We start from the raw sequence: 25,543 nt of genomic DNA on the forward strand, positions 1-25,543 counted from the left end.
TCGCCAGTCGTTATTGATTGCAAGGGTGGTCTCAGAGAAAACTGCAGTCTGTACTCCTTTGGAACTGTGGACAAGACCCAGGGCTGGACTGTGCTTGTGCGCCAGTTCCCTGCTCTTGCGGTGAGTAGCCCACAGGTTGGTTGACTCACGCTCACCAGTGGTGCCGGAGCGCCCTCTGGTAGCATTAGAGCGAGTGACCCCTTCTTTGTATTAATTGATAAGGGCAGCGTTAAAAACACTGAGATATGGGGACAGTGCTAGGTGGCTAGTGACCGTTTGTCTTCCTGCCTCAGCTGCTTGAGAAAGAGCTGAGGGGAGAGATGTGGCACGGAGGGCACTCAGGGTTAGAGTGGGCGTCCTCCATCTTCCTTGAGAGCGAACGCATGAGAATGGGTCGCTGCACAAAGGAAAGGGGAATAGGAGCACAGATGTGCCTTTCCCCCATTGTGGTGTGTGCTCCACCCGAAAGGTGGGAGACTAGAACACAGAGTGATCTGTTGGCTGTCCTTCTCTGCCGCTGAGGTGGGCGCCCCTTCTTTCCTACAGGAAAATCAACTGGACGGGACCTCGATGCGGCTGAAGCGAAGGGCCGCTTCCCCACTGTCTGACTCTGTACTAAAACTTGGACCGTAGGTTTGCTGTATGCTCTGTCTTTGGTCGCTCAGTAGCACTGGCGCTACAGAACTGCCCATCTCCCCGACGCGGAGCCTTAGCTTGTAGAGAGGTAGAGTGGAGACCAGGTTGCCACGATATCTGGGTCTGCCAGGCAGGTGGTGGCAAGGCAAGCTAAGATAGCGGTGAGCTAGCTGAGGTAGGCTGCTGAACGTTTTGCCCAGCATAGGTTAGCAGTGGTACAGCCAGCCTTGCCGCGTTAGCTAGCCTATCAGAGGCCGTCTTGTGGACCGGATCACAGCGTCGAGGGACCGGTTCAGTTAGTAAGCACTAAGCAAGTTAATGCTAGGCGAACTAGAAAACGGGAACTAAGCTAACAACAGCTAGGTGGTGGTAGTTAGCATTAACCGTGATGGCTAGTGGCATAGCTTAAGTTAGCATGGGCCGGGAACTTGGTCAAAACCTTATAAAACTTGCAGGACTCGTTAGAATGCTGCCTGAGCATGTTCATTTCCCATGGAGTGTAGGTCCCATTATAACTCTGGGGAAAAAAGTTTTGACAACTGGGTTAGGCGTGAGATAGTCAACGCTTAGCCGCAAGGCTCTTGTGTTAGCCATCCGGTGTTCACCCAGTGGGGTAATAACCTAGCTATAGCTAGCACCTCGTTAGCCAAAGAGATCTGCACCAGTAGCATTGCTTCTTCGGTCTAGAGAATGTATTTTGACCGTAGCACGGTGTGGTGTATACGATCAGCCAATGAAACGATTGAAAGTTAAACATACTAAATGAGAGAGCAAGCTGGTAATACCACAGTAGGTGGGAGAGCCAGTAGCAGCCAGCATCCCAGCATCGTCGAGCTGCCAGCGCAAGAGCAAGGTGGTTTGTGTGCCTGCCTCAGGCGGGGTAGCAGTGGACATAATTTATTGATCCGGGGATTCAGGTTAGGCTGTTGTTAATCCACTATTACCCTTTCTTTGTTCCTAATTTGTGGAAAAAGGCCTGCTAGCCTGATAGCGCCTGCTGCAAATTAGCCTTGACAGGCGTGAGCTAGCTTATTAGGTGCCTAATGGCTAGCTGGGGCGGGAACTGTGTATAAAAGCTATAGCCGTGGTGGGCTTGTGTAGGAGTTAGCTAGGTTCTTATAGCTAGCAGTGCTTGTGCTACCATATGTGCAGGTAGGGAAGTCGGTCTGAGCTAGCAAGCAATGCTTATGTGGATAGCTTGCTTTCCAACGAGCTAGCCAAGTTAGCTTGCGCCTTGAAGCGTGGGCTTACCAAGTCTCTGGGCTTACCAAGTGGGCTAGCAGCCTAGTTAGTTAGCACAATGTTAGAGAAAGGAAGATAGCTCTTTGTTATTGTTGCGACAAACAAAGGCGTGGCTATCGATCGATAAGCAGTGACTCTAGGACGGTCAGTAGTGGGTTGAGCTAAACAAGAAAGCGAGCTATCAATTCTACCCTTTCAAGTCGAAAAGTTAGTCGGTAGGATAGCTAGCATTGTGGCGAGCTAGCCAAGTCTCAGTAGCTAGCTGTGTGATGCTAGCTACGAAAGGAGACGAGGGAAGAAAAGCAGTGAAGATAATTCTTACCTGAAACTGAAACATTGCTTTCGGTAAAGTCACCCAACACAAAAAACGAAAGCTGAAAAACCCAATAATGCGTGATTGTGACTCGGAATGCGGGGTGTTCCTGCATGTGGGCATTCCTGCAAATACATGAACGCCCTCCCTCGAGCATCCCATTGGTTCCTGCATGTACGCCCCACTCCATGCACACCATCTTCATGCTTGTGTGACACTTTTGATATTCTGAATTTCCCCTGATTGTCTATACGATTAAGTGGGTCAAAAGTAAAAGTATTATCAGAGATTTTCAGGGCCTGTCTACCAGTGTCCTAGATGGCTAGCTGCTGGTGGCGCCCCCGCCTCCCACCTGCTGTTTACCGGCGTCCTCCTAGCTAGCTATAACACAGTGTCCTTCACTCCCGCCTGCCGAACACCTGCCCTCACCGTTGTTAACAGAACTGCGGGAAAGCAGTGCCTGACAGGCAGGGGCAAAGGACACTGTCTACCGGTGTCCTAGTTAGATGGCTACCATTGTTGCCCCGCCTGTTCTTCTTCTTGTGGGTTTATCAGCAGTCGGCATCCAACATTATGGAGCACACCCGCCTCGCACCTGTGTACTGGAGTCCTAGCTTAAAAATGTACCAATAGAAGTAAAAAGAGGAATGCCCACAAGCAGGAACGCCACAAATTGTGGCCACAATAGGCAGAGTGTAGCGGCAGCATAACCTTAACGGCACACCTGTGAACAGTTAAATAGGAAAACAGATCAAGTCATGCTAAGGAAAGCTAGGCAAAACTCTTCTGTGACAAAGAGAGATGAGAATGATCAGAGGGTCGGCGAGTGGCTCTTTAGTATGAGGGGAGGGACTCCCTCATTTGCCACTCAACCTGTCTGTCTCCGACAAACATCGTCTATGATTGGTTCTTCAAGCTACGTAGAGATTCTGTTGAATCCCACTTGTGAGATATCAAAACAAATAATTGAAAGAGAGCGTCTCTTACCATCAAACTTTTTATGTCTGGAGACGAAGGTGCTTCGCAATTCTTTACTAGTTTCATCAACCAGGTTCTCTAACTCCAGCTTGCTTTGTTGGCCAAACTTGTCCTCCATTTCTGAACTGCAACAGGTATTGCCCGGGGGACATACCCGGAGATGGTCACCTGCAAACAACAGAGATGGTATTCAGTCACACAGATTCCTCATGACCCCCATGCAATGTTCCCTCTAATTTCTTTGGGCACTGAGCAAATTTCAGGTCTGCTGTGTGCAAACTCGAACGTTGTGAAAATTCTATGCAGCTTCCGGCGTGCGTTTACTGTGAACACTGAGGCTGTACCCACTTTTAGGTTACAKTTTTAACAGTGGTGAAGTAGGCTACTGTGGCTATTTGATCATAATGTAGGCCTACCAGAGTGGCCTACCATAAAAAACAATGGAGAAAAACTTATAACATTTTAACATGGAAATTGCTGTTTTGTCATTCAGCCTACAGTAGCAGCCAATGTGTGGTGTTCAATGCCTACATTCCATGAGAATTTTTTTTTTTAAACATGCAGGGCTTGACATTAACCTGTTTATCCACCTTAAGATAAGGAGGTGACTGAAAATGTTGTGTTTGATGCAAGAAACCACTTTACAAAATAAAATGCTTTATTAATCCCATACCATTATTACAGAGAATCAGACAAATTATATTCCACTCTGCCTATTGGCTACTTAGCTTATTCAAGACCGTCTTAAAGTACAACACTTTCCCTTTAAGACATAAAATAGCTCTTTATTATACCCCGATGAAGACAGCTTGTCTTGTCTGTTGGACATAAATATTTTTGCATCTGAGCTCCTAGAGTGTGCGGCTCTCCTTTATTTTTTAAATAAAATAGCTCTTTACCTGACTTACTTTCCAAAGTTGACTAGAAATGCCTACTTATTGTGCTCTTGTTGGAAGCAACCACTCAACCACTGTTGACTAGAAATGAGCTATAACTGGGATTATAACTCAGTAACTAGGAACGAATATGAACACATGCACGTGGCTAAATGCAGCTCTCACTTTGATCTCAAAACAAGCACATCTACACATGACCGCTGTAGCCTAAACACAGTCCAGTTCAAAGTGAATGGCACAGATCCATATATGGCAATGGCTATTTGCATATAGGCCTACCGCAGCCTGAGTTTGTCACGTTCGCTGGAATAAATATCGGACCAAAGCGCAGCGGATGTTGAGTTCCACATAATTTAATGATAAAGTGAAACTTAGCAAAGACATAAACTAACAACGAACCGTGACTACAAAGGTGCTATGTGCACTAACTCAAAACAATATCCCATAAACACAGGTGGAAAAAATGCTACTTAAATATGATCCCCAATTAGAGACAACAATTACCAGCTGCCTCTAATTGGGAATCATACCAATCACCAACATAGAAAAACAAAACTAGAACCCCACATAGAAATAATAAACTAGACCAACCCCCAGTCACGCCCTGACTTACTCTACCATAGAACATAAGGGCTCTCTATGGTCAGGACGTGACAGAGTTATGCATGTCAATGCAATAGAATCCTAATCCAATGCGCTCAGCCTACAAGAAAATCTCTTGCACAGCTAGATTTGCATAATGAATCTTAAATAGTTAGTTTTGTTTCGGTATATTACATGAAAGTGGCTAATATTGCTTTGATTCGACCACAATTCCTTCAGTAGAGTGAAACGTCGATAGTGATAACTAAAGGGGAAAACTGTAGAAAGTTGAGTGAAGTCCAATCTTGTGCTCCTCTGCTTCTTCTGCGGCAGTCCGAGGGAGCTGCACGCCCTGCATGTGTGCAGCTTAGAGGGAACATTGCCCCCATGTAATAAACAGCAGACCCAAAACTAGAACACAGTTATACTCATATTCTGATCCAACTAACACAAGGATGGTTGATAAACCTACGCTTTTGCTGTGACAGAAGGGTTGCTGATGTGAATATTTTTAGAGTCATATTAGTAATGTCAGACTAAAATCAGCATCAATCATTATCTTTAGGACATTTACAGTATTGTTGGTGGTCTAACAATGCCTTGCACACCTCGCTCACTGTCAATATGCAGTCGCCTTTCCCTATTTAATTATTAAAGGCATATTTGTCAAGCTGTGCTGCTCACAACATGATAACAAAGTGCTGTTTATGCCTTTAACACAAATGGGGGCCAAAATCAAAATCTCTCACATAAGCTAGGGGTCAGCTGCTGAACCTGATTGGATCAATTCTAGTAACAGCTTTTTAATACACTATTGTCTCACTTTGAACCAGTCTCTGCATGCAACCACTACTGAATTTAATTAAAGAGCCCATTGTTGTAAAACTGACAGATATTTTCAGGTCTACCGGTAAGAGAATGCCATTGGTTGTTGTTGTTTTTTGGTTCTAACAGGTAGCTATGACAGTGAATAATAATACAACCATCAGATATCTAGAGGCGTTGATTACTCTAGTGTGTGTTTTTGTTGACTCTACATGTTACTGTATTTTCAATACCGACCATTAAAAGGGGGGTGTATGAGGGTGTGCCTGTGCAATGTACTGTATGACATTCTGCTGCATAACAAAGTCACTTGTGCCTGATGGGAGGAATCCCTACATATGAATTACCCATGGTGTGTGACTGTGAAGTCAGGCATGAAAACATGTTGCAGCATCCATCAATCCAAAGCATTAATACATCCAGTATTTGGATCAGATATCAGCGCTAGCTAGTGTCACAAAGTAAAGGCATTGAAAACATCATAGCAATATGCCAGAAATAGCCTATAACAGTAATAATAATTTCTGGTTGGATGAGACAGTGGCAGACAGCATTTCCTCAAACACACACACACACACACACACGCATACACGCACAGACACACACATATAGAAATGTGTGTCAGAGTTGTTACCTCTCCCCATGCAATCATTCCGTTCTCCCAACATTCAGCCAGCTCCCTACGAACAAAATGAAATTAAAATTGCCAGCAGCCCACAGATGAAATTCATGCCCAGCTCCACTTGAGGACAAAGACATGTGTTTCTCTGCTGTTTATGATCCCTCTCTCCTACTGAGTGTTCAAAAACATTCATGGTGGTTTTTGCCAAACATTTACAGTAAATGAAGGAATCATGAGACACAACATGAGGAGATTTTGATTTGACAATGGCTGTAGGATTAACATTTGTTTGGAACAATGACTGATCAGTTCATAATATTTGGAAGTTGTCCATGGATCATAATGTATTAATGAACACCTTCCATGTCTTTCTGGCTTCTGTTTCCTGCCATTTTTATAATGGAAAGTGTAACATTGCCAATAAGTCGTCAGTGTAGCCAGTAGGGAGAACAGCGTGAAATACGATTTATGATATAGCCTACCATTCAGAAGGGAATCACATTGCAATTGATGACATCCATGAAACACTGAACTGAATTAAAAGTTAATGATCGACATCATCATTCCATTTTCCCAAACAGCCATTTGTAGGACAATGGGCGCTGATTCAGCTCTCTCTCCATTTAGTAGTCTCCACACACTAGCCCAAATGCAATATCACTTTGAAGACCAATGATGTGGCTAAATAATCTGATCACGTTATGACTAACCAATGATTCTTGACATATAAAAATTGCTATGTTAAGTGTGTTTATCATGTAGGCTTCATGTTTTGTTAAAACCTAAAAGCAACCAACCATGTCGCCCAAACAGCCCTCTAAAAATGACCCAATTTCCGAAGTCTCCTCTCTCTCGCTCACTACCCAAATAGAATTGAGATGTAATTTACTCAGACACCTGCAGGCTAACCAAACTTTGAGAATCAGTTCAGCTTCATCTGAGCTGACCTCAGCCATTAAGTAGAGAATTAACACCCACCAGTGAGGGCAGGAGGTGATGTGAGGGCAGGAGGTGATGTGAGGGCCGGAGGTTGAAACCCACACACAGTTTGTTCGCAGCTAACTCTCTTATTTATCACAGCTTATGACTGTTGCCTGCACCTTAAACACAGGTTTGTTTAGTTTGCAGGTCAAAAGAAAACTCAAAAGCTTTAGGTAGGTCACTGCCTGTGTATAAAGGAAAAGTTTGAGAGACAGTTGTTTAGCGGACACTTTAATGGGCCAAAGGTTGGAAGGAGTCAGGGAGGTCCCACTGGCCACAGGTCTGAGTGCAGCTCTCCATCAGACGTGTCACCCACAAAGAGCTCCTCCGCACTGACACTTAGACCGTGCAGAGTGTTCCCGCAGTCTCAACAGAGCAAAACATCACTTAAAATGAGTCTCTCGTACATCAACATCCCATAAGGGGCTTTCAAGGAACTTCTCCACTCAACCAAGGTAGCCTGTATATCCTTTATGTCCAAGGTTAAAACAGCACAGTGGACACACAGATATATTTTTGTTGGTACACAATGGAATACAATTCCCCATTAGACAGAGAAGAAAGAGAGTGGTTCACACAGCATACTCTTTGAATAGCTTTAGTGCTGAGCGATTAGTGCTTTTTGAGGTCGGGTAGGTTTCGGTTCGATTATTTAAAAAATGTATCACGGTTTTCAATTTCAGTTTCGATCATTTTTTTTTTACATTAGATGCACTATGCATTACGTGGGTTGAATGATCTAACAACACGTAATAAAACAATGAATACAAGTCCTATGATGGTAGTGATAGCCCATTACTGCTTATCACTTAGTAACCATCATTTATTCACATTACTTTACTTTAATAAAATATTTGTTTTATTTGCTGACTTTTTACATTTTATTCCAAGTCATCATCTCATCTCTATGCTGTCTGACAAAATCACTATTTTAGTAGTTCTTCAAAGTAAATAAGGCATACATGTATGACTGCTGTCAACAAGGTCTCCGTGTGTGCTCCACACAGACCGGGCAAGCTGGTGCGCAATGGATTATGGACACTGTAGTTAATTACCACGTTTTCTGCACTAAACTATGTAGAACAGGGATGGGCAACTGGCCCCCAAAATTGTTTTTATTTATTAAATTTTTTAGGAACTCAGTCGGGGTCTCAACTTACTATTGCGAGTTAGAATAGTAGAATACACAAGGTGCCATTTCGAAATGTGGTTGTGCATAATCAGTTTTTCTCTTGTTATGTAAGTCACTGATTGTCAGTCAATTAGTCCATGTCAGCAAAATGTATTTAGAATGCTAAGATAGTTTTGCGGCTAGCTATCTAAACTTGGCCAAATTACCTGATGGGGGGGCCCCCATTGATTTTGTTCCTTGCAAGCAACTGCTGCCCATCATGACAAGTTGTGGCCCCCACCCCCATAAAAGTTTCCCATCTCTGATGTAGAAAATTGGCCTGTTGGAATCTACCACTCCCCACTAAATCACACAGTTCAGGCTGGATATGATTTTTCTACAGAAACTGAGCATTGAGCTCACAGAAATACCCAAACTCAAATAATTGAATCGACGTCTAAAAATAACCTAAATGTTGTGTAATCGCTCAATAGCTTTGAAAAAGCCTATCTTTAGAAAACGACAGCTTATGCCCGCAACAAGATAAACATTTATTGCACTGTTTATACGAATTCCATTCTGGTGATATAGTGCAGAACACTGTATATCAGGGTACCTGGTCTCTCATAGTAGGGTGCAAAGCAGTGCACTGCTGCTCCCCATTCCTTAGCTCTGGCCCTGACCAGTCATACAATAGTTTTGCCTAACGTGGTGCTCAGTGTATTGTCAGCTGGACTTGGACCTGGTCTGTAATGGCTGAGGGGGACATTATTTCCTGCTAATATCCTAGTATCAAAGTGGGCCTCTGGCGAGTCATCTACTATTAAGAAGGCTGCGAGGGTGAAATAAAGAGAAGTGTCCCAACGCAACCTTGCGGCAGCACCAGCCCATCCCCAGCCTCGTCCCTGTCCTCTCGGCTATCAGAGTTGTCAGGATGCAGAACTAGGGCTCTACTCCTTCTTCCCTCCCCAGACACAGCACATTTACACATGCATGCAAGCATATGCTTGTCCTCACATTGTCATGTCAGCGAATTAAATCGAAAAAAATATATAGAATATTGTTGCAGTGATTAGTATACTGGTGAGAGTGAGACAGAGTATGAACAATGGTGTTCACAGACTGGAGATATGTGTGTGTGGGCAATAGCCTATACTTGCTATGTTTCTTCAAAGGCACAAACTAAAGATGTGTGGGGGCATACAGATATCTCATTGTAATACTGAAAATGTGCAAATGCGGTTGCGAGGTAATGAGGCTTATGCATGCATTCAGTGTTTTATCAACAGCTATATGAGCTGCCTTCGTGAGTCGCAATTACTTCCTGTCACTCCAGTGTCTGTAATCAAGCAGAGTGTCAGTCAGATCACCTCTCCCATTATCTGTCCTGATGAAGCCTTTCCCTGGGCCTAATACAGGAAGACATTCATATTCCACACACTACCCCACTAAGGTGTGCTTGTCTTAACTTTGCATACTCAATGCCATGTAGAAAGGAAGCTTCTTACTGCCACTTAGATGTGAATTTACTCATGGACTGATTCTAATTGTGCTATGATTTTAGCGTTCAGAGTAGCACAGGGCAAGTCTGTCATGTTCGAAGCACCTGACCMTCGATAGCTATTAGGCTTGCTAATCATCCTGTAATCTACATGAACACCCTTGTGAAAATGGTTTAAAACAATCAGTAAAAAATGACAGACAATTGTACAGCTAAATCAAGTCATTGCAAGCCACTGTGTAATATAAAAAGTGTTATCACAATATTTCACATTCACAACCTACACTGACAGGGACCTATTTCAATTGACATATCAAACATTAGGACCACCACCACTGTAGAAAAAGTTACTCTACCTATTCCGGTTACTCTACCTATCCCGGAACTGGGATTAGCCAGCTTTGGGAATTAAAGGTGTTCAAGTTACATTTCCATGCCAGAAAAGGTAGGCCAACTCTCAGAAGTATTCATCAGTGTACCTGGCCAAACAGACCCAAAGCATATGTGCACTGCCATCTGGTATACCTCCCATGGCTCCTGCTGCCATACGTTTACAGGCCTGATGCTTAGAGCAAACGCTACATCTTATAGAACTAAAACAACATAGCCATCAGTGACATATTAGTCATTTCGGGAAGGGTCAAGAGGTACTCATGATGTCAAAATGTCCAGCTGCTTTATAAATGAATCAATTTCACAGAACTACTGCATAAGGTTAGGCAATAGGAACATTCCAAAAATTCCTAAAGCGCTTTGGCCCTGGACATTGATTTAATCTGCCCACTCATTCCACTGCCTGATTAAGATTCATATCATGGCTAAAGAGTTATGACTGAGTTATAGCCAGCATTGATCCAGGTCAGAGGAAAGCTCTGCTCTGTCTTTGGGACACACCCAAAGTAGTTATCTACTGTGCTTTAAGGGTAGATTACATGTTCGATTACATTTAGTTACATTTAAGAGGTTAAGGGGAGCCTGAGAAAATGATACTGTAAATATTTGTGCAAATGCCAAGTCAGAACAAACATAGTTACTGTGGCACTATATTTATGAGTCATAGAGACAGTAAAGGTGTTATTATGGTCAAAACAGAAAGAAGGAGAGAGGAGTTTTACCCATCCCTCCCGTCAATGTCAGTGTACCTTTTCCTCCTTATTTTAATATTCACACTTTACAACTTAAAATGTGTCCACACGAATACTATTGAGATATCACACTATTTTAAATAAAGTAATTGAGGTTACGAAGGAACTTGATCGTGCCGTTTTGAGTGGTAGCTCAAGGAGAGTTAAAAATATCAACATTGATCTGAAAATTGCCATCTGTGTTTTCCTCACTACCGGAGGCATCATCCTTTTAAGAATATCCCAACAGGTGTTATTTGGAATAGCAGATTCTAGCTAGGACTTACATCAATCAATATGGAATGACACTGTATTCCCCTAGCATACTACACCATGCCAGGACTCCAAATTAGAGGGATGCCCCATGTTTTTAAATAACGGTATATGCTGATAAATGTCCTTGAATGAATTTGCAAATGTTCAAATAAGCAGCACAGTAGGCCTACAGATGATTGTGTCATGTTTTACCTTCAACATAATGACATGGTGGTCTGGTCTGCGTCCTCAGGAGAGTCAAATGTAAAGGAGATGTTGGACTGTCAAATGTTAATATCTAAATGTCATTGTCATTGCATTTCAAATTGGGCCAAAAACTCGCAACTCGTAGGGTTGTGGCAAGAATAATTGATTTGTGAGAAAATTCATTCTTATTACAATAAGATGTTTCATTGCAAGAAAAAAATAATATCCTAAGGGAATTTACACAAACAAGACAAAAAGAAGAAAAAATATTGTATTCGGCTACTCCCTCTGCTACTGAAAGGAAATGCTGTTTCAAAAACTGTGCCATATTCTCCGGAGAGAAGTTGAAAAAGCCTTGTGGGTAAACGGGCTCTCTAGCCAATATAATGCATTTTCAGGATCTGTTGATCCTGCCATACACAGAAAATAGCCATTCAATGACATTTGAAATCTGGAACATTCCATTTTCGAAGGCCCTCATGCTGCAGCTGAGGTGAGTTGTACATCATATCAGATCACTCTACTGTGGACTCCCTTAAAATTCAAGGCTAAAGGTTCAAAGTCTAAAAATTGCTTTCCAAAAGTATTGTGGAAGTCACTTCAAAGCAATTAAATGTCACAGCAGTTGGATGCAGAGCCAATAGCGGCAATGTGACTGGGATAGCACCTCATTGGATGAAAATGTCTATGATGATACCTTTGATACTGTACCAGAATAGGTACCTTCAACAATGATGATGCACACGACAAGAGGGCATATATTGGAAATGGTAAACCTATAGACGATCCTGTAAAGAATACCCAAAGACCATGTACACTACAGTGTGGAATGAAAAGCAACGCATAATCAGCATACATACGACCATGTCTGGCTTTGATATTTATTGGGGACTATGTAATAAAATGAGTGGAGGAGGAATGGGAAAAATGCTGAGGGCATTTGATATACATGGGCAGTGGGCCTAGAAGCCCCAGAGAACGACGTGCTGCTAGCGAGTGACTCTCTTCTGCGTCAACCTGCTAACTGGAGCATGGCAAAGGACTTACAGGTAGCAGCTGGTGGCTGAGAGTAGATACTAGGAAGGCCCTAAGGCCTGTACTGATCATTACCTTTCACTCCTCATTTACAGCTTACTACCAAGGCACTGGGCTTCATTAGTGCCTGGTGGCTTGTTACACTTCTGGTATACCTCCACCCTCCACTCAGTGGCCAAGTGGCCTGAGAGGGGAGAGGACACACTTCTAGCGCTCAATACCTCCCCTATGGCCCCTTACGCAACATGCAAACTCGTTGGCCCCTTCCCAGGAGCCGTGAAAAGACAAAGCACTCCTACAGGTGCACATGTCTAGTCTGATGTTGTCAACAGGACTGACGTGACAGACATGGGGCTAAAGATAGATCCAACGGCAGCGACGAGGTATTCAAGGGAGCTTTGTTTTCTGATGGCTCACTGTTGTGACAGGCTGAGGGGAAATAGGGAGCTATAAAGTATGACTGAACCTTGTTGCAGCAGACACGGGCCAGGTCTTTTTTATCAATACAAGAAGATCCACTGATCTCCAAGGAGGGTATGTAAATGATCAGTGCTTCCAGAGTTGCTTGAAAAGTTAGGAGTTGACTAAAAGTTACACACATTCAATGTGTGTAACAGTGAATAATGGCGCCGGAGGAGATGACTGCCGTTTTACGATCCCCTAAACAATTGTGGTATTTTGTGTTTTTCCGTGTTATTTATAACTTATTTTGTACATAATGTTTCTGCCACCGTGTCTTATGACCGAAAAGAGCTTCTAGATAACAGGACAGCGATTACTCACCCCGTACTGGAGGAATCATTTTTCTTTAACGAGTCGGACAGGAACGATTTACTTCAGACGCCCGACAAGGCCCTCATCCCCGTCATTCTCAGGAGAAAGAGATGCAGATATCGGGGACGAAAGTCTGGGTGCCTTGCAAGGATCTGACAGCGGGTGGGTAATCTCCCTTTATCATCTGTCCTATTAGYCAACGTACAATCAATGGATAATAAAATAGATTAACTACGATCACGTATATCTTACCAGCGGGAGATTAAAAACTGTAATATCTTATGTTTCACCGAGTCGTGGCTGAACGACGACATGAATAACATACAGCTGGGGGGTTTTACGCTTTTTCAGCAGGGTAGAACAGCGGCCTCTGGTAAGACAACAGCTGGTGCACAAAATCTAAGGAAGTCTCAAGATTTTGCTCGCCTGAGGTAGAGTATCTCATGAAAATCTGTAGACCACACTACCAAGAACGTTTTCATTTATATTCTTCATATCTGTATTTACCACCACAAATCGATGCTGGCTCTAGGACGGCACTCAATGAGCAGAGGCACTCCTAGTGGCTGGGGACATTAATGCAGGGAAACTTAAATCAGTTTTACCTCATTCCTACCAGCATGTTAAATGTACAACCAAAGGGAAAACAAACTCAAGACCACCTTTACTCCACACACAGAGACGCGTACAAAGCTCTCCCTMGCCCTACATTTGGCAAATCTGACCATAATTCTATCCTCCTTATTCCTGCTTACAAGCAATAACTAAGCAGGAAGAACCTTTGACTCGGTCAATAAAAAAGTGATCAGATGAAGCACATGCTAAATAATAGGACTGTTTTGCTAGCACAGACTGGAATATGTTCCGGGATTCTTCCGATGGCATTGAGGAGTACACCACATCAGTCACTGGCTTTATCAATAATTGCATCGATGACGTCATCCCCACAGTGACCGTACATACATACCCAGACCCCAAACCATAAATTACAGGCAACATCTGCACTGAGCTAAATGGTAGAGCTGCCGCTTTCAAGGAGCGGGACTCTAACCCGGAAGCTTACAAGAAATCCCGTTATGTCCTCCGACGAACCATCAAACAGGCAAAGCGCCAATGCAGGACTAAGATTGAATCGTACTACACCGGCTCCGACGCTCATCGGGTGTGCATGATCTCTATTGCACTCAACACTGCCCTTTCCCACCTGGACATAATGAATACCTATGTGAGAATGCTATTCATTGACTACAGCTCAGCATTCAACACCATAGTGCCCTCAAAGCTCATCACTAAGCTAAGGACCCTGGGACTAAACACCTCCCTCTGCAACTGGATCCTGGACTTCCTGACGGGCCGCCCCAAGGTGGTAAGGGTAGGTATCAACACATCCGCCATGCTGATCCTCAAGGGTGCGTGCTCAGTCCCCTACTGTACTCCCTGTTCACTCATGACTGCATGGCCAGGCACGACTCCAATACCATCATCAAGTTTGCCGATGACGCAACAGTGGAAGGCCTGATCACCGACAATGATGAGACAGCCTATATGGAGGAGGTCAGAGACCTGGCCGTGTGGTGCCAGGACAACAACCTCTCCCTCAACGTGATCAAGACAAAGGAGATGATTGTGGACTACAGGAAAAGGAGGACCGAGCACGCCCCCATTCTCATCGACGGGGCTGTAGTGGAGCAGGTTGAGAGCTTCAAGTTCCTTGGTGTCCACATCACCAACAAACTATCATGGTCCTAACACCCTAAGACAGTAGTGAAGAGGGCACAACAAAACCCATTCCCCCTCAGGAGACTGAAAAGATTTGGCATGGGTCCTCAGATTCTCAAAAGGTTTCACAGCTGCACCATCTAGAGCATCCTGACTGGTTGCATCACTGCCTGGTATGGCAACTGCTCTGCCTCCGACCGCAAGGCACTACAGAGGGTAGTGTGTACATTCCAGTACATCACTGGGACCGAGCTTCCTGCCATCCATAACCTCTATACCAGGTGGTGTCAGAGGAAGGCCCTATAAATTGTCAAATACAATGGACCTAGACTCGGAGTGCCAAGTCTAGGTCCAAAAGGTTTCTTAACAGCTTCTACCCCCAAGCCATAAGATTAACCGGTGCCCCCGCACATTGACTCTGTACCGGTACCCCCTGTATATAGCCTCGCTATTGTTATTTTACTGCTGCTGTTTAATTATTTGTTACTTTAATTTTCTATTTTTTATTTATGTTTTTATTTAATTTTTTATTTAACACTTCTTTTTCTTAAAACTGCATTGTTGGTTAAGGGCTTGTTAGTAAGCATTTCACTGTAAGGTCTACACCTATTGTATTTGGCACATGTGAAAAATTACATTTTACTTTATTTTATTTGGTGTGGGCAAAGGTGATTATTCATGACTTTCAATTTCCTAAAATATTGGTCTTTCACATAGGTTTCATATCACTACAATCAAATCATCTTCTACAAAACATCCCTAACCCAAACAAGATATTAATGTTGGGTTATATTAACATCACCAATCAATGAAATAACATATACAGTTATATTTTCATTGGATATCTCTGACAGATTAAAGACCTAGAATCCATTCTGACAGTGAAAGTATATTCTTTCACACAACACAAAGTAATGATGACTTGCGTTTTAAAACATTTATTGTTTACAGTCTCATGAGAATGATTGGTATTTCTTGTAAATATGTATGCTCTATATAGTTAATTCAACAGTGATGAGATTTTCAGAGATGTATTATTTATTAATAATTTCTCATTATTAGTGCCAAGGAGGATGCCCTGCCTATGTGACAATGTGTGCCATCTTCTCTGAGATTACACGAGAGAGCTGACAAGCCTAATTTAAATAATAATGAAAATAATTAAATAAACCGTCACACAATTCTACACTATCTGTCAAGACATTCAAGTTCAAACAGGGACAAGGGACAATGAAAAAATAAAAAATAAAATAAAGTCATGGAGAGACTTTTACCTTGACAAGTTTTTAACTATTATCCATCGCCATTGAAAATCAAGGCAATTACACTCTTTATTGCTTTAAGAGACTAATTTAAAATCAAGAAGTGTACAGAGAGGCTTAAACATAAAGAAAAAAAGATGTGCGTGCATATGAAAAATGGCAACACTCAAAACTAGAGACCACTTAGTGCTAAAATCAATCACAAGGGTGTAATGGTATAGGAATTAGCATTTAATCTTCCAAGCTCTCGCCTCGAAATCCATCTCCCTTCTATGGCTTGAATTATAATGACACTATACTGTATCTAGAGAGATGGTAGAACTGAACACATTGTGATAAAAAGCACTTTGTCAAGTCAAATATAATTCTGCTTACATGGAAACTATGCATTACATGTTTCCAGCAATTAGTTTGACGGCACGTGTGATGAAATGTGCAAATTGTATTGGTGGGAAGATAATCAAAACAGTGGGCCAAGTGTGAACACACAGGGAGTTATATCAACAAGGAACAAAGAATGAACTAGGAACATTGGAATAGCCTAGATTAATTATCCACAGCAAGATAAATGCTCAATTACACATTTATATCCAATATAAAATAACTAAACACAAAAGGGGACAAAAAAAGTGTATCCTCTTGTCAACTTAATTTCTTGACAAAAGATATTGGCAGCACCAGCGTCTATACTCTGCAGGAGCTTGTTGATATGCTTTGAGCGACTGCACTGTTATTCTGTTATTCTCCCTGAGAGGCTGAAATACTAGCAGGCAAACCAGAGTCATTCCTCCTGCTCCAAGAGGGAGCTCCTGTTGAGAAACCCCATCATGCAGCCCATTTTAGTATTCATGAGCATGATTAATCGCATGGAGCTGGAAGAGGCATTTGAGAAATCCACTTTGGCATGGAAAAAAAGAGATGAGTGTTTGGGTCCCTGGCTTTCCTGATGATACCTCCTGTGTGTGTGTCACGGTAGGAAACATTCTGATTAAATCAACAGACTATAGCCCCCACCACCACAACCGCCACCACTGCTATTATTTACATCAATTTCAATCACTGCCAATCCCAACAGTTCAATTAGTTACAATTCCATCACCATCCTTTTTATCAGCTGGACATTAAAATACAGAGGCATACCACCACCACATGTGATCCTTGCCAGAATTCCCCTCACAGATCCCTCTCCTCATCTGTGTGTGTCAGTGGGGAGGTCATCATAATCTGATAATGCATCATAGTAATACGGACGTATGCCACAGAGGCCAACAGATTCACTTGGCCGTTCTCTCTGCTCCCATTTTGCCCTTTTCAATCTATTCCACAACTTAAGTCAGGATGAGGACCTGTGCACATTACATGGCTCAGCAGAGATAATTTGACTGCTTGTGTACGCAGCCATGGACCACATCAAATATCAGCACCGTTATTTCTGTCCCATTCCACTGCTGGGAACAGGGAGGCTGAGCTGGACATGAAATGATAGGGTCGAGCTGGGACATCTTGAGAAGCTCCACAGACACAGCTCGGGGGTGTGTGTGTGTCTGTGTTCCTAATAACACACATCTACCAGGAAGGGTCTAGCAGTCTGTCTGACTCATCTTCCAAGTCACCCCGTCGTCTCGTCTCGTCTTGCGTATTGGTTAATTCATTGGGTCAGTAAATGGAACCTGAGATAGATCTTTCACAAGCCTGCATGCAGGTCTAGTCTTTCACCAGGGCATTGATGGGATTGGATGAGGGAGGCCGGTATGTAAGGAACTCACTGACAGTTTATTTAAATACAGAGGCAAGAACTTGTGGAGGAGATGGAGGAGGACCGGACAATTTTTGCTGCGCTGACAGTCCACTGATTTAGGGCGTAAGGCAGCGGTGTCAAACTCATTTTCCCCCGGGGCCGCATTCTGTTATATTTCCTCGCTGTCAAATTTTTCAACAAATAGTCCTCTATCTATTATTTTTTAAATGTTCTATGCTTCTTGACTGTCTAGCTTTCATTTCGGTGATTATTAGTGAGCTGTACACAGTCAAGAAACTGTACTAATGTAGGTCCATTATAATTTCTATCAAGTTTCGTATATTGAGTTTGTCTGGCCCGTGGGCCGTATGTTTGTCACCCCTGTTGTAAAGCAATGCACTATGCAGCCAGTCCACTTTTCCAGTCACTCTTGTACTTGCTGACAACTTGGCCCAGGGACTCTTCAGAATGTACAGGCCAGGTCCCGGAGTATTACTGTACCAACTGGGCCTGCAGGCACTGACTCATTGCAGCACTTCTATCAGTAACGCTGACACCACAGCTGACATTCCACCTGACCTGGCCGATGCTGACCACACACGCTGCTCCACCTCAGCCGTCCAATATCAACTACTGGTCTCAAACGATAGGAGTGGGTGTAGCATGCATATAACTGGAGGATGGACTCTCTTGAAAGTAGCTTTGAGAAAGCTTCAATAAGCCTAAATTATGATTGACAACTTTCTTATGTTGGCATATGCGACAGCAGTTGGTTCCTCTGATACTGCTTTAATGCCGCGTTATATGAAGGCATTACATTCCAATGAAGTTCTATTTAAACCCCTAATGAATTTGAACTAAGTGTGAGATACATAGAAAAGGGTTGAGATGGTGCCTATTGAGTAAAAAAGAAAAAAAGGACAACATGAAGCCAAAGAGATTCCATAAGGATATGAGAGGAATTCCAGTGCCTTACATCTAATTTGACGATGTCCAACATCTTTAGTCTCTAAGGCATCCGACATCAAAGTCATGCTGGCACACCCATCTCTTTTTGACCACAATTAGAGGTTGATGGCCCTCCTCTTGGGGAAATGGCCAAAAGCAACAGACCTCAACTCAACTGATTATTCAGTGAAGATCCTTGAATAGGATTTAATCATAACACATTGTGATTCAAGGCAAACAAAAAGTAAGCAATGCATAGAGCTACTTGCCCTATATCACGGTTAGAATTCATGTTAAATATTTTAAGGATTGGCTTCGCACCAATGAAAATGTCAACCTCGACAGATTATGCAGCAGATAGACTTGTTTTTTTCCACCTCAATTGTACATTGGAACTACATTGATTGCATTACTCAGATCAGCATTTTCTATCGACTGGCATGCTGGTTGTATACTATTGAAACTTGACAAGAATCTTAGATGAGGCAACATTTCTGAGTTTATTGCACACACGGTGGTAGTGACACAGGAATGTTAACATCGCTAGTATGAATAAACAAAGGATATGCACACAATTGTGTCAGCTAAACACACATACATTCTTTCAGCCATCCGCTGCTGAGGTGTTGACATTGCATAAATCATATAGTCAGTCATTGCCATTCCTGAAGACAAATGGGGTCAACACCCATGTGGATGTCATCAAAGCAGTGCCATACAGCTGCATCACTCAGAGATGAGAGACACTGAGGTTTTCATTCATTGGAGAGTAGATGTCAACGACAGGAGCGTGCCTACATCTGAGGGATTTAATCAGTTAGTTATTCAAGCCTGTCTATGAACAGGTGTGCTTGTTATCAAATATGCAGCCTTTTTACCTGTGCCAGATTTCTGTCTGTAACTACAGAATTATAGGATCTAAGCCATGATGACATTAATGGTCTGGGCAGACAAAGTGCATATTCATATGGGGAGGGAACGAGGAAACAACTAACATCCTAAAAATAACATTTTGATCCACTTCATGCATCAACCTAACAATACCTACACAAAATTGTTGAAATATTCCTCCTGACAACTCTCTTGCGCAAATGTACCCTTGTGAATGCTTGATCAGAACAGTGAAGCAATAATGTTGTTTCTGACTGAGCCAGCCAGCCAGCCAGCCAGCCAGCCAGCCACAGCTTGACTTGGGTGGGTCAGAGAAATCCAAGCCTCCATGGCCTGAAGTAGGGAAAGTCCATATAAATATTTCTGAAGACCAGCTGGTTATCATAATATTTACATACATCTTACAAAAACTATAATAATAGCATCATGCCAGCATTAACCTATGGTTGACACATATGTGAAGTGGAATGGATATTGGATGGAAATTGAATTGCACTGACTTGAGGGATCGTTACATGACAGTGTCATTGTCACTTTATCAACAGGACAGAAATCAATCCAGTGCATGCCTGAGGATGCATTATTTCGACACAGAGGCGCATAGCAGACACAGAGACCTCTACTGGTCACACCAGCAAATCTAATACCACCAGGATTATTCTGCTGCTGTCATTTACATATTATGCAGCATGTTAGAGGAATAAAGAAATCCCTTTATTCAGTCAAATATTAAAATAGCAATATGTCAAGGACTACTTATATTCTATTTTAGTGTAGCGGATATATTTAGGATTAACTTTTAACCAATGAACGAAGGCATAGAGAATGGGAATGTTATACACTTGGCTATTGTGATATATCTGCATAATTAGACTACTTTGAGTTTAAATTGCTAAAGAGTTTGATTTATGAGGGATCGTATTGTTGGATGGTCATAAAAAAATATTTACTGCCATCCCGTTGAAGTAACCTAGATAAGGACAGTGTTAAAACAGTGTGTGTTAAGTTGTACTAGGCTWATTATTATTATTTAGAAAATAGAATAACTTTTTAAATTATTATTAGGCTACATTTATATCATAATACATGTCCTTCATAAATAAAAATCAACCCCAACTTATGGATGACAGGGGAGTATAGCCTTCACCTGAATCTGCCTTCCATCTGAATCTGCCTTCCACGCAGAACAACGACAGTACTTTCATAAAGGCTACTTGCACATATATATCTGTGCATTATCATAATGAACAGTTATATCCCTCAATAAAATCAATGTGCTTCATAGTGTAAAGGCACCTGTTTTCAAAATGTTCTTTCACCTTTACTTGATCAGTGTAAATTACTCCCATAGCAGTCAGTGTCGGTAGTTACATTTTACAATTTGAATAATACAGTATATGAGTTTCGCTCATAAAGCAAATTCTTATCCAGATGATATGGTTTATTATGCAATAATATTACTCACTTTGCAACTATGGACTGTGTTGAATAGTTTACATAGCCTAGCCTACGTATTGATAGGCAGCACTCAAATCATTCCGTTCTTACCTGACATTTGTTGGAGAGGAACATTTTCAAAGCTGAAGCCTTTCGCAATAGAAGCTTCTTTAACCCCACTGCAGTTACGTGCTTTAAAATCGGATCCAGCTGCAACAGACAGCAATGAGAAAGTCCAAAGGACGGTCTGGTATCTCAGCATCGTGCACTTCTGTGATTAATCCTTCTTTTATCCTCTGCTGATTCCAGTTTAGAGAGGAACTCCACTGCAGTGCATACGCAGGTAGCCTCAAACAACTCAACGTTTAGTGGTTGACACTTTTCTACAACTGTGCATCAACACTTCTTTCYCAATCAACGTCTCTTTATTTTGCCACCAACCGTGGCTGAGAGTCCCGCGTTGCGGCAGAAAAGAGAATGTGTGTAGTGAGTCCAGGTAAAGCCACAAAGCCACATGGATCCAACAGAGAGCGGGCTCCTCAACGTGTTCACTCAACTTCACTAAGAAAGCGACGTCCGGGAGGATACATTACTGTAGAAAGTCGAAAAGCTGAGGACTGGAGAGGAGACCGCTATGTGCTCAGATGCACAGAGCGGGCGCGAAAACACGGAGTGGAGTATATTGTCAGAGAAGGTTTTTAGTCAAACCTGACATTGATTATCAGAAATAAAACCTCTGGAATAACTAACCTCTTTACAGCTGTGCTGTGACTGAGAGTCCAATGAGATTAAGTATCCCCATGTGGTACTGGTATATTGGGCTGTGTTGTGTGGAGACCATTATTGAACATTTCAGTGCTTTATTGATTTTCGAGCAGTTTAGTCCAGGGTAGATCAACAGTGGATTATCATCATGGCTGCAATAACACGGTTATACAAGGCGAGGGTTGGTGGTGAATGCTACACTTCCACCTCTGTTAAGCTTTGTTTACATTGGCAGTTTGAAGTGACTCACATTTATTTGCATATCTGATTTGAATCTGTTATTTTTCCTGCAATCTGAACAGCCAAAAAGCACATGGAATCAGATATTTCAAGCAACATTTCAAACCACCTTTTTAGACTATTATTTGGCATATCGTGTTGCTTGCTAGCTACTCAGTTGACAGTTTTGACAAGAACATGTGGTAGCTAGTTTGCTTGTTAATGGCTAGACAAAAATGACTCGTTTTGAAAGTTGGATCATCTTGTCTTTTGAGGCTTTAAAAGTGTTCTTACAATATAATGTTGAACATTCAAAGAAACTGGGAAACGTCCATGGCAGGCATTGTTGTCCCCTAACCTTGCTACATAACTCCTGAGTGGTAGGAAGCATGAGCACCACCATCAATCAAAACAAATCAAATCAAACTTTATAGTCACATATACAACATGTGGAGACCTTACCGTGAAATGCTCACTTACACGTCCTTAACCAACAGTGCAGTCAGCTTACACCATTGCTCACACACCCGCCATTACTATGACAACTAGCGTAGCCATGTCAGCAAATGACTGCTGTCTGAACACACACAAATCCGATTTGGTCACATGCAGGTGTTGGAACCGGTTCAGGGAACAGAACCGAAAAAAGGAAAATACTCAGTGGGCATACGATATAATAAAGACATATTTTTCTGGTTGAAATCTGGTCAGGACGTCACATAACTAAATCACATAACTAAATCACAGATTAAGATGTCTTTTTCAAAGATCTCTTATTTTGGTTGATCTGTTTTTTGGTTGAAATCTGATTAAAATATCTAAATGTTATCTAAATGCTACTCAATTAATAGACCCCAATCTATGTACATAAACATGTGCATAGTGTTTGTGGGCCATTACACCCATTGGGTATAAGACCATTACAATTAATACAATTTGAGTTCTGTCACAACTTCCACCGAAGTCGGCTCCTCTCCTTGTTCTAGCCATCGCCGCTCCATTTCTCATTTATCCATTTGTTTTGTCTTGTTCCATTACACACCTGGTTTTCATTCCATAATTACTGCATGTATTTAGTCCTCTGTTCCCCACCATGTCTTTATGTGTAATTGTTTATTGTTATGTGGATTTTGTCAGGCGCTATACTTTTGATATGTTCYGTGTTTTTGGCACGTTATTGTTCATATGTGCTGTCATTTTTGGAACGGAATTAAAGTGCGCCTGTTTATTACACTCTGCTCTCCTGCACCTGACTTCGCCTTTCGTACACACCCCTGACAGAATTACACACCGAACCATGGAGTCAGCAAGAGCAGGGACCCCGGTTAGAGGAGTCGAGGAGCGCGTCCAGGAACATTCTGCTATGTTACATCATCTTGGTGCCATGATGGATCACGTTGTCCAGACTATGGACCACTGGGAGAGACACAAGTCTCCCCAGTGCCTCGACCAGCGCAACCGGGGTTACCTCTACCCGTCCCGTCCGGAACCAGTCCCAGTTGGATGCGTCACCCCTGACAAGTTCTTTTATTTTCAGCAGGATTTGCATGATTCATTTTAGATCGGGTTAGCAAACAGTAGTGGTGCATGGGTAAAATCACTGGGGAAGCCAGAAAAAAAACCATATTACCTGCGTTGTTTGCTCTATAACCTGTTAATGCATACGTGACCATGATATATGAGCCTAAAGGCCGAGACAATAAGACACAGTGGATGAATAAATTCAAGCACACCTTTGTTTTATCACAAAAACGGATAGCAACCTCTGTCCGGTGAAGTTCACAAAGCATGTTTGCATGTCACGGACAGTTACATGATCTACAGCATGGTCAAGCAAGTTAATGTTTCCAACATTTTCGGACCACTTAACAACAATTGTTTTAAAACCACAGAGAGTTACCACAAGTCGCAAAGAGAACAGGCGCTGCCTCCACTATTCTTGCACCATTTCAACTTCAACATTTCAACATCATCAAATCACCTCTGCTTAGTCTAACAGTGACAACTAAGAGATGCCAACAACTATGTAGTCCAATCAACGTGAGCTAAACATGACGTGGCTGTCCATGGTTCTGATTTCTCTATGTGTGTGCGTGCGTGTTCGTGCAAGTAGAAAACTATGTTGACTCACCCAATGCCATACTCCGCTCTTTCGTGTTGACGAGAAGGTCACTTTGTCATACAGTACACGCTTACATTTTTTGTTGTCTTAGGCTACCAGGCTAAATTGCTTCTTTACTGTTTACTTCCAGGCTGTTTCACAACCAGCTGTGATTGGGAGTTCCATAGGGCGGAGCACAATTGGCCCAACGTCATCCGGGTTTGGTCGGTGTAGGCCGTCATTGTAAATAAGAATTTGTTCTTAACTGACTTGCCTAGTTAAATAAAGGTTAATATATATATATATATATATATATATATATATATATATATATATATCTTTCATTCATGTGTAATGTTAGCTAGTTAACGTTAGCCATCTACATCTAGCTAAACTCAGCAAAAAAGAAACGTCCTCTCACTGTCAACTGCGTTCATTTTCAGCAAACTTAATTAACTTGTGAATATTTTTATGAACATAACAAGATTCAACAACTGAGACATAAACTGAACAAGTTCCAAAGACATGTGACTAACAGAAATGTAATAATGTGTCCCTGAACAAAGGGGGGGTCAAAATCAAAAGTAACAGACAGTATTTTGTGTGGCCACCAGCTGCATTAACTACTGCAGTGCATCTGGTATTGAGATCTGGGCTCTTCGCTGGCCATGGCAGAACACTGACATTCCTGTCTTGCAGGAAATCACACACAGAACAAGCAGTATGGCTGGTGGCATTGTCATGCTGGAGGGTCATGTCAGGATGAGCCTGCAGGAAGAGTACCTCATGAGGGAGGAGGATGTCTTCCCTGTAACGCACAGCGTTGAGATTGCCTGCAATGACAACAAGCTCAGTCCGATGATTCTGTGACACACCGCCCCAGACCATGACGGACCCTCCACCTCCAAATCGATCCCGCTCCAGAGTACAGACCTCGGTGTAATGCTCATTCCTTTGACGCGAATCCGACCATCACCCCTGGTGAGACAAAACCGTGACTCGTCAGTGAAGAGCACTTTGTGCCAGTCCTGTCTGGTCCAGCGACAGTGGGTTTGTGCCCATAGGCAACGTTGTTGCCGGTGATGTCTGGTGAGGACCTGCCTTACAACAGGTCCTACAAGCCTTCAGTCCAGCCTCTCTCAGCCTATTGCGGAAAGTCTGAGCACTGATGGAGGGATTGTGCGTTCCTGGTGTAACTCGGGCAGTTTTCGTTGCCATCCTGTACCTGTCCCGCAGGTGTGATGTTCGGATGTACCGATCCTGTGCAGGTGTTGTTACATGTGGTCTGCCACTGCGAGGACGATCAGCTGTCCGTCTTGTTTCCCTGTAGCGCTGTCTTAGGCGTCTCACAGTACGGACATTGCAATTTATTTCCCTGGCC

The 25,543-nt window shown here is 42.6% G+C and overlaps 1 protein-coding gene across 2 annotated transcripts in view; it reads right to left on the reverse strand.

The window, feature by feature from the left end:
- The window catches only part of gpc6b (glypican 6b), a 118,786-nt gene extending 97,050 nt beyond the window's left edge, over window positions 1-21,736 (reverse strand). Inside the window, exons 1-2 of one of the 2 annotated variants that reach the window (XM_024004643.2) lie at window positions 21,189-21,736; window positions 3,179-3,337 (exon numbers count right to left, since the gene is read on the reverse strand). In XM_024004643.2, the coding sequence (XP_023860411.1) occupies window positions 3,179-3,337; window positions 21,189-21,339 (310 nt within the window). In that variant the 5' untranslated portion in view covers window positions 21,340-21,736. The remainder of the gene's footprint in view (window positions 1-3,178; window positions 3,338-21,188) is intronic. The other variant, XM_024004649.2, reaches the window with a different exon arrangement.
- Between the last annotated feature and the right edge of the window lie 3,807 nt (window positions 21,737-25,543).

This window comes from Salvelinus sp. IW2-2015, linkage group LG2 (assembly GCF_002910315.2).
Source record: "Salvelinus sp. IW2-2015 linkage group LG2, ASM291031v2, whole genome shotgun sequence".
NCBI lineage: Eukaryota > Metazoa > Chordata > Actinopteri > Salmoniformes > Salmonidae > Salvelinus > Salvelinus sp. IW2-2015.